We start from the raw sequence: 10,502 nt of genomic DNA, 5'->3' as shown, positions 1-10,502 counted from the left end.
TGACAAACAGTTACAAAGTGCTTCACAGTTTGAATAAAACCACACATTCAAAACAATAATACATATTGCAGCACACAGACACACGGTCAATCACATGGTTAACTAAAAAGTGACCATTTAAAACAAACCACTGATTCAGCTGACCTTAAGTACCTGAATGTGTTCCAGAGTTTATGTACTAGAACCTCAAAAGCATAATCACCTCTGGTTTTAAAATAATGGTGTCAGATTATAATCAGATTATCTGACAGGCTAACTGTCATGGTCCCAACTGGCCAGGAGGGTTTTTCTCTTCTTTTCTTTTTCTTTTTTTGTCTTTCTCAGTGTGTTTCTATAAACTCAGTTGGAGGGATGGACTTGATTTTCTGTCTGACCCACCCTTTGGATGGTGCTGGGATTCCTGGGGTTCACACCTTCAGTCAATTCACATAATCAGGCAGTGCATTATTTAAGGACTGGCTGGTTATTAGTAATTTGATCAACTTTTTTGCCCTTTCATTATTTCTTTTTGTAGTTTTATAACTGAAGCTGGATTATTCAAAAAGACGTCTCTGGTCCTGATTCATCACGCTTACCTGTTTCTCTCTGACTGGTATTCTTGGTTTGGAAAAGATTTCCCCGAAAATGTTCTCCATCTCCTCCTGGATTCTTCTGGCTGTAAACCTTCACATGTAGTCACCAATCTGTGAAAGTAAGAATTAAATTCTATTCCACCCAAATTAAAATTGCAGTTGAACTCCTGTCTCGTTCCCATTGAGCTACACTTACTGGAGTTAATTATTTCTATTCCCACATTACCAGTAAATAAAATCTGTAAACCACTGCCAGCATAGAGTCCTGCATTTGAGTCGGCGTTCTTCTTAATTATGATATGACAGCTAATAGGTCTCAGAAGCTCTGCTATATATGTACGAGCCTGTAAAAACACACAATGGAAGACTATCTAGTTATGGATCGGCCTCCCCAGTGTCGTTTTGTCAAACTGTTGAAATCATGAATGCAGAAAAGTATAGTCAGATTTTATTTCACCATGCAATACCATCTGGCAATGATCCCAAACCCACTGCCAGTGCAATAAAAAACACTACCTGTGCACTCAAAGTACTTTACACAACATGCCTCATTCACTCAAGCACTTTTTTCTATACTTTTTCTATCCAAAATTCACGCTCCAATGGATGCATCAGAGAGCAACTCGGGTTTAGGATATTTGGCATGCAGAGTAGTCAGCGATTGAACCACCAGCCTTCACGATTAGTAGATGACCTGTCCTACCTAGCTACAGCCACCCAGGTGAAAGCATATCTGGGTAGAAAACAGACAGCAGAATCTCCCTAGAACTAAGCCCTCAACAATATCGAAGCAGTGTGGGATCATCTTGACAGAGAATGGAACAAAAGGAAAAAACATCCAAAGAAGAGATTTGAATGTTCTTCAAGAAGCCTGGAGAAATCTTCCAGATGACTACTTAACACGAAGGTTTTCCTGAGAGTTTAGGCAATGTTGAAGAATAAAGGTAGTCACATCAAGTATTGACCTTGAGCTTGTTAGAGTTGTACAAACATTTATTTCTTTATTATTATTGCTTTTTTTCAAGATAATTAGAGGTATAGGCTTGGTTTTTACCATATATACCGGTACTGTATTTTCTGTATTTCAAAATCTGCACAGAGATTATTCTGCTCAGTCAAGTAAGAACCACAAGCAACAAAAAGTAGGCGGCAACAAAATAGAACAGAGGAAGAGATTACTTTTATTTTGATAATTCCTCCTGCAATCAAGCAATTTTCTGCGCTTAATATTGAAATAGGCATTAACATTGCATGCACACATCATTGTAAACTTGCACTTGTGTAAACCCCAACAATCACTATCAGCTTCATCTGTATTACAGTGATCTAATGACTGAGGCATGATGGCAGTAAATAAATATCTTCTCTTATTTTCTTGTGTTTTCTCTTAACATGCAAACACACTCACACATATGCACATCCAGCAGAAACAGTACATTCTATTCTCTCATAAGTTAATTCATATTGAAGATGTACTTTAATCAAGTGGGTTTCGATATTAAGGCCTTAAACATTAAAAAAATGTCTGAGAACAGATACTATATGACACAAGCTCAACATCAGTGTGACAACATCTTAGACGATAAATAAGTGGTATTTATAAAGAATTTAAAAACCAAGTCTTTGTAAGAAAAAGGTTCAGGGCATAATATGTTGAACAGTGTTAATATCACTCTGCAACTTCAACATAATTAGCTGGGTAGAACCCCTCCTTCCCACCGCTCAGTGCTCCTCGGCACCAGCCTTGATCGTCCTCTTCCTCGACCTTCAGGAATACCTCACCTGGCATCAAACAGAACAAAACTCAGTTCAGTTATGGGCATACAACACGGTGAAATTAATGTTAATTAAGGCAAAAATTCAACTGATGTTGTAAAGACATATTTCAAAAGGAGATTGGAGTCATATATATAAAAGAATATTAGAGTTTGGACATCTTGCTGTTACACAGCACTAAAATAAACAAGCGTGGAAGTGTGCAGGGAATAAAAACACACATCTGTTTAGGCTTCATGTTGGCTTAACTGACAGTAACAGTTGTTTTTTGCTCCATGTGTCATCCTGCGGTTCAGATATGGGTTTCCAGGCAACCTTGCAAATGCTGTCTTGTGTTTTTCTGCGGTTAAGATTTCGGCACCCTAGGGCAGTGGGTCCTAACCTTTTTCTGGTAAGCCACATGCACACAGTCTATTAATTTCATGATCCACATTGCATGCTTTTTTGGTGTATCATTCAAGAGATAATAAAAAAAGATCCAAGTTGAATTTAGTGAAATAATGATCAGCATAAAAGCATTAACAAGCTCTTGTTTGTTTACATTTTTATGCACAAATCATATTCATTCAGCTTAATTTTACTCCATACTTTTCCCGTGGCCATTTACAAGTTATTAAAATGAAACTACAGCAGCATAAACCATAAAATATCACATTAGTAATTCCACACAGCACACTTGTGTTCACCAGCCCGTCTATCATCATTTTAGAAGGACTGATTACAATTCTGTCCTCCTACGCGTATTTATGTTGATGTGGCGGTTGTAATTTGGCATAAACATCTTGCCTTTACACCGAGAATAAAATGGCGTTGTTGCGTCACACTGTATGTGTCACCTGCTTTAAAGGACAGCTCATCACCCTCCTCTCCCACGTAGTCGTACAAAGCTCGCACCTTCACACCCCCAATCATCACACTAGGAGGAGAGGAAAAGTAAAAACGACGAATATGAATCAGGCGGAAAAATGTATTGTCCACCTCTGGATCATTATTATTTATTCAGACGTGAAAAAGAAAGTTTTCACAGGACTGCATAGCGTGAATAACTAACTATACCCTATGATTCAGCAACTTGTAGAATTACCTTCAGCAGCAATAACTCAAAGTAATCATTTTCTGTGTGACTCACATTATTGCAGAGGAATTTTGACTTAATCTTTTTTACAACCTTGCTTCATCTCATTGAGGTTTGAGAGTATTCATTTATATCCAGCTCCTGTAAAGATCTGCCACAACGTTTCAGTCAGACTTTGACTGGACCATCGCAACACCTTTGATTCTTTTCCTTTTCCGCCATTGTTGTAGATTCACTGCTGTGCGTAGGATCGTTGTCCTGTTGCTTGATCCAGCTATCAGACAGATGTCCTTACATTTTACTCTAGAATACTTTGGTATTCTAGTTCATGGTCAACTCAATGTCTGCAAACTGTTCAGGTCCTTTGGCTGAAAACAAACCCAAAAAAGCACACCTCCACCAGCGGTGACAGTTGATATGAGATGGCAATCCTTCCAAACAAGCCATACTTTTCCAATTGTTCAGTCATAAACTTTAACATTTAACACGTTAAGTCCTGTAGCTTTTTGATTTTTGCAGGTGATAAACTTACTGATGAAAAATTAAGCAAATGCATTTGGTTACTTGATGGTTTTTGGCTGCTAATTATGTTCTTAATTCCTATGGATGGTGTAGATAGTTTTTTACAGAACTGTATAAGAGCACACACACCACTTGGGGTAACTTACGGTCGGCTTTCCTTTCCTTTTTGGTCTCTCTTCTTTCGCTTGAGCTTTTTTACTGGTGGGACCCATTCCTGATGTAACATGAAAAAGAATATATAGGTTAACATGTAGCTCCCTGACAAAAACTGCAAAAATGAGCTGCAAAAACACAATTCATGGCTCTGAATTCAAAACACCTTGCATATTAAAATTCCCAAATTTACAGTAGAAATTAACATGTTTACCACCTAGTATTATTGTTTTTATCAGCTAATTTCCCCTTTAATTATAATTGCCGAGATGATGTTTTTAAAAGAAGGCTTAAAGTTGCGCATTATTAGCAGTGACGGTTGGTGATAACTAGGCAGCTAACTGTCTGCTAGGCTTCATCTCACTGAACTAGACTGCTCTGCTATTTTCATGGGGTTTTCACGTTAATTTAATTATCTGACTAATAGTATTGCTCTGACATCTACAACAGGTTTGCCCTCAAGTTCTGGTGAGTAAAAGTTATTTTATTTGTATTTTAGCGCTAACATACCGTGTCTGTGATTCAGCTAAACTAGGTAGCATTAGCTGATAGCTTAGCACTCTTGCTATTAAATTAAATATAAGACCTTTCTAATATAAAAAACTGCAACAGCCAAAACGTTTCATAAGTGGCTATTTATTGTGGATACACTTAAGGTTATGAAATTTGTTTATATGTATAGTATATGTATACAAAATATCTACATAAACACAATAGACTCAATTAGTATATAGTGTTTATGTCGCACATAGAATAATACAGCTGTTTACATGTCTGTGTACCTCAATCTTTGGCCAGTCGGTGGGCATGCCTGGACCGTGATTGTTCTTCCACCATTTGAGATCATCTTGCTCATCAATGGCCATTAAAGTTTGGTGGAGCTCACTGTAAACTGCCTTGACACTGGCACAAAGATGAAAAGACAGTCAACGCTACCACTTATGCTAATAAGTAATTTGTACACATAAGCATTCAAGGATTCAAGTTGCTCACCTTTCATTGTTGGTGACATCCAAGTGTCTATGGATGGACAGGAAGACTTGCTTGAGAAAGCTGATCCTCTTCCTCTCCTCTTCCTGCGACTCTTCAAAAATGGCTTCCATCTCCTCCATATATCGAGGTGTGTAGGTCGACACGTCCTCCAGGATTTTCTCATATTTATCTCTAGCCTGCAGGCAGAAACAGCTGCATGATGCAAAGTTGAGTATCCTCCCCAGGAAGAACCTCCGCTGTGTGGCTTTAACAGAGAATCTAATACGTATAAATCATCTGATGCTCTCTGCTGTTCCCATGCTGTGCTCCATAAACACTGAGCAGAGTAACAATAACACATCTCCATAGAAGGAAATTGCTTGGAACAAAAACTGAAGGCTGGGGCTCGTGTTTAGAATTTTTCAACTGAGTAAATATCAGCAGATATGAGTCGTGAATAAGAAATGGTGAAATTAGAAGTCCTATCAATGCATCCCTAATTAAACATGCGTGACTGAGTGAAATGTTGCAATGATTAAACATCTCTCCTCACCATTTCCTTCTCCTCCGTGGCCTTCTCTCTGGCCTCAGTCATCTTCTGCTTTTTCTCTTGGCTCATCTCAGAGTTTTCGTTTGCTTGCTTTTCTTTCTCCAGAGCTGCTTGCTCCCTCTGACAGACCTTGTGGTATGCAACTCGAACCTTCTCCAGCTGTTGAATATACATTTGCATGTAAATATTATTTATTTGATGGAAAACAGATTTAGTAAATATGCAGTTTTTAGCCAGATTCTTTCTTCTTCATTTTTTGCTGAGAGTTAGATTAAAAAGGTTAAGGCCACTTACATCTATCATTTAAGTACAAAGCTTTTGCCACGATTAGTTTATCTTTGTACTGGAACTAAACTGAGCTTAACTACTGTTGATCTGCTAAAAAGTAAATAATAAGGTCCATCCACTATAGCTAGTTAGTTGCATTACATCATTTTTATATACAGGAAAGTCAGATAAGTCAATACTCAGATTTCACCAGGAAATAGTCTGTGTCCAAAAGGTTTCGGTGACTCTTCAATTCAATTCAATTCAATTTTATTTATATAGCGCCAAATCACAACAAAAGTCGCCTCAAAGCGCTTTGTTGTTGTGTACCTGCCTGCCTTATATGACAGAGCTGCTTATAAATTTGAATTCTCTGCTGTGAAATTCAAGGGTCAGAATTTGAATAACATAAAACATCAATAACATAAAAGCATGGATCCATCTCTTATCAACCGTTCAAGCTGCAGGTGGTGTAACGATGAAGGGGGATATTTTCTCATCTCTTTTTGTGCCTCTCGTGCCATTTGAGCGATGTTCAAACACCGCAGCATACCTGAATATACTGTTAGTGACTATGTTCATCTCTTTATAACCACAACATTGCCATCTGGTTTCATGAACATAAGAATGTGTTTACTGTACTCAGACGGCCTCCACAGTCACCCAATTTCAATCCAATAGAGCACCTTTGTGATGTGATTGAATGGGCATCATGTATGTGTAGCCCAAAAATCTGCAGCCACTGTGTGATGCTATCGTGTCAATGTGGACCAAAACCTCTGAGGACTGGGAGTCAGCGAGTACATATTAACATTCTACTACAACAAAGCTACAGCTACAGATTTGTTGATGAGCTGATGATAAGATCGATCTATTTCATGCCTTTTTCAGTTATAATTTCTTCAACACTTAGCTAGTATCATCAGAAAGCTGTAAAAATCCGTTTTTTCAAGGGGGGTACAGGACAACAGGGCAGTTGAGTGATGACAGAGACAAAGGGCTCAGGGCGAATTCAAACCCAGGACTCTGTAATTTACTTGCAGCATACCATCTCAGCCTGAGATGCTAACCTAGCACACAGTTGTTATTTAGACTGGTCAGAACGACATCATAGATATCCTGATATCACGTCATGTAACTAGTCAAAGTGGTATATTGCTACTTATAATGTTAATTTCAATCAAACTTACTAAATACATATTAAAATGATTTGTCATAGTGTTTATTCAAATGGTTATTAGCATAATAACCAATCATAGCAGAGCAACCCTCTAGCTGAGCCGATCTACGACCGGCCCTCTCATTTCTTTAAATAAAACATGCAGCTAGTCAGCAGCTTTGGTCTAACATCTGATATGGAGTTCCTCATAAAACCACATCATTAACAAATGTGGTATAATGTGTTTCTTTTATTTCTTATCAAGGAGGGAGGGCCATGGAGCCTATCCTCACTATTACTGGGTAGCCTGGATGGGCTTCCAGTCCATCACATGGAGCTGAGAGCTAGCCAACCATTTATACTTAAATGTATGGTTACAGCCAATTTAGGATCACCAATAAACCTGTCTTTGGACTTTTGGAGGAACCCAAAGTACCTGCAGAGAACCCATGCAAGCACAGCAAGAACATAAAAGATGCAGCCGGCTGGCAGATTTGGACCTAGAACCTCTTGCTGTAATATTTTCCCAGCAAACATTGTCCCTTGGGGCCTGTGTGGGACAAGTGTGGGTTTGCTGGACAGGGCGTACACTGGCATGTTTGCTGGGTTACTACCTTGAAAATGAAGCCAAATCTCTTTTTTTCTATTTTTCTGCTAAGTGAAGCTAACAGGCTGCTAGGAAAAAGAAACATTTCAGGTCTTCTTGGGCAGTCTTCATCTGCGTGTCTGATATATCTTATGTTTATTTCTTAGATATATCTTTCATTTGCTGATTAAGAAAATGACATTGCCAAAAGCTAAGAGGACATTCAGCCTGTTTGGTATTGCTAGACCATCATTATAAGTTCACAGTGGTGGATGTATGTGTGCTGCACCTTCATAAGCTTCTTGGACCAGGGTTTCTGCGCACGTGAAAAACTCGTATTGGTGTCGTAGCTCTCCCTGAACCCGCAGAAGATTTTCTTTGGAAAGGTCTCCTTTTGCCAGGTCTTCACCCGGACTCCCTCCTCTGAAGTTAGCGACTGCGAAATGGAAGAATGGAGCGCGGACAAACGCTCAGTGGAGGTGAAGAAACACTGCCATGCTCTCATGAGGGAGCCATAAAGTGGCCCTGAGGAAGCAGGAAAAAAATAGAGGGGATGAGGAATGAAACAACACAGGGTGCAGTGATGAGTCATGGTACTAATAAAGAAATAATGACCTTAATTTTTACACTGAAATTTCAGGCAAGCACAGATGTGCTCATAAAATAAAAATCAGTACTAATTTTGACTTTGTGAGAACAGAGATGGTGAGAAAAGGCCTGGGAGTGTCTGTTTTTAAGCCAACATGTCTTCCCATGACATAGCTTCTTATACTTACGAGAATCCACTATGGACTTCCACTTGCTGCTCCACTGGCTGAGCTGCTGGGCGTACTGTTTTTCTACCTTTGCTCTCTCCATGAAGCAGGCCACTATGTCGTTGCATGCCTGGAAGGACCGTTCAGTTCGATGCACTGTGCGTACATAATTCCCTGGCTGGTAGGAAAGCAGGAAAGATGTTGATGATATGTGAGAATAACAATTTTTTCGAGTAGGCACACCTACTCTTAACCATAAATATAATCCTCACCATCCAGAAACTCTGTTTCCTGGCATCCTCGGGAGGCTCTTTGGGAAGGCTTGCCATTATTGGGAGCACGTCTGTCTCATAAAGCAAAAGATTTGTTATAGAAGATAGTTGCTAGACTGGTTTGGATACATAGCAGGCAGAGAAAGAGAGTTTTTATTGGCAGGCAGAAGACGTTGATTATCATTGCAACAGGTTGGACGTCTGCACTGTGTGATGTGTACAGTTTCCTAGTAAACAAAACCGCTCCCCCTGTATGGGAAGTGCATCTGACAGAAACAAAAACTGACAAAGCTTTGTAGTTGTGTGTTTGCTTATGTCATTGTCATCACAACTTGTACAGTTTTGTGTAATTTATACTGTACAATGCCCAGATAACCCCTACTTGGAGTCTTCCTGCACTATTAAGGGGAGTGCCGTTCCAGTGGCAGACTGGAATTCACAGGGGTGGGGATCTGCCAGCAGGAATAGAACAGCTGCTCTAACATTCTTCCTGTTGCCTTCCCAAAATAAACAGTGCGGAAAGGTCATCTTTCCCATTTGCTCTGACTAATACAGGCCCTGTTAGTACCAACAGTCTCCCACTCTGACTCTTGTTGCCATTCAGTTCAGAGATCATGTCTGCAAGAGTGCAGAGGCAGATTTCTGATCTGGCAACAAAAAGTGTGATTTTAATGAAATAAAGTGTCCACATAGCAGCCATATTTGCACCACATGTTATGTATGACCCATTGGGCAGACAGAAGAAGAGAAACTGAACAGAAGAAGGCAGATGTATCCACAAATTTGTCACAATCTGGCTTCTGTCTGTCTGGGTAGCGCGTTGACACATGGCTGGCTGAGTAATATGAAAGTGACTAACCACACCTCATCACAAGACTCAGCATGACTGAGAGTCAGACTCATAGCTTCTTTTCTATAGATAGCTGGTATCCGTACTTGTATTATCTTGTTTAGACTTAATTTTTCTCACTTTCTATGAGCTCCTACAAGGTTAAAAAAAGTCCCCCCAGGCGCAACCTAGACTTGCTTCATCTTGACTCTACTGTTCATGCAGAGGAAAGGAAGAGAAGCAACAAGCGAACAAATGTGAACAAGTTTTAAATAGTTTGTCAGACATATGCATTCAAGTATTTTAACTCTTAAAAACTCGCATTCGCAAGCCAAGAAAGCATTAAAAGTGGCAGCAGAGCACTCATGCCAGGGAGCAACCAGCACTTACATTTCTCTCTGAATCACCAGTGATTACTCAAGTGACCACTTGTTACTGTAGTTCAAGGGCTGCTGAGGATTTCTCTCCATGACTATCTCCCCCTCTCCCAGTGTGCCTCTCCTCCTCTAACACATGCTCCTCTCCCTCTCTCACTGACCCAATTTTCCCTTGGCATTTAAAGTTACACATACACGTTGTTGATCGCAAAGTGGGTGTGAAACGCAGAGAAGCCAGTAGGAAGAGAAAAATAATGTTAAACAAATCAGAACATTTGCATGGTAGCTGATTCTATGCTAAACAGCTTCAGGGCAAACAAATGAGGAGGACGAAACTTACCTTTCTCGCTCTCCTACCCGTCAGCTGTGCTTCTAGTTTGCAGTCATGCTACGACAAACTATTCTTCCTCTTTTTCTTCTGATCCTTTACTTTAGCCCCATCCTTTTTCAGCTTGTTTAGCTCTTCTCCCCCTCTGTGACTATCCCCGTCTCACTTTCTTTCCACTCTGTTATTAGAAAAACAGCTGGAAGAAACTCCCCTCCTTCTTTCTGCCCTGCCTGGCCCTCCCTCTGTCTCTCTCAATATGGTGCTAATGAGATGCTGAACCTTCATTTTGACTGTTCACTGGTCACAGAA

General features: G+C 39.8%; 1 protein-coding gene across 2 annotated transcripts; it reads right to left on the bottom strand.

The window, feature by feature from the left end:
* Positions 1-1,541: 1,541 nt before the first annotated feature.
* On the bottom strand, positions 1,542-10,361 carry LOC146626460 (protein kinase C and casein kinase II substrate protein 3-like). 2 transcript variants are annotated; one of them, XM_085361301.1, is made up of 10 exons: positions 10,206-10,361; positions 8,660-8,730; positions 8,409-8,565; positions 7,922-8,157; positions 5,624-5,779; positions 5,092-5,267; positions 4,881-5,001; positions 4,092-4,159; positions 3,185-3,264; positions 1,542-2,354 (listed from the first exon to the last, which is right to left on the bottom strand). In XM_085361301.1, the coding sequence occupies exons 2-10, from the start codon at positions 8,714-8,716 to the stop codon at positions 2,242-2,244; spliced, it is 1,164 nt and encodes a 387-aa protein (XP_085217427.1). In that variant the 5' UTR covers positions 8,717-8,730; positions 10,206-10,361; the 3' UTR covers positions 1,542-2,241. The 2 variants fall into 2 exon arrangements, with proteins under 2 accessions (XP_085217427.1, XP_085217428.1); XM_085361302.1 differs by lacking the exon at positions 10,206-10,361 and adding an exon at positions 9,879-10,170.
* Positions 10,362-10,502: the final 141 nt, after the last annotated feature.

Source organism: Diplotaxodon limnothrissa, linkage group LG8, assembly GCF_057381915.1.
Source record: "Diplotaxodon limnothrissa isolate DT_005_m linkage group LG8, D_limnothrissa_male_GT1.1, whole genome shotgun sequence".
NCBI lineage: Eukaryota > Metazoa > Chordata > Actinopteri > Cichliformes > Cichlidae > Diplotaxodon > Diplotaxodon limnothrissa.
The sequence above is the reverse complement of the archived record's forward strand: the minus strand, read 5'-3'. Positions and strand labels throughout refer to the sequence as shown.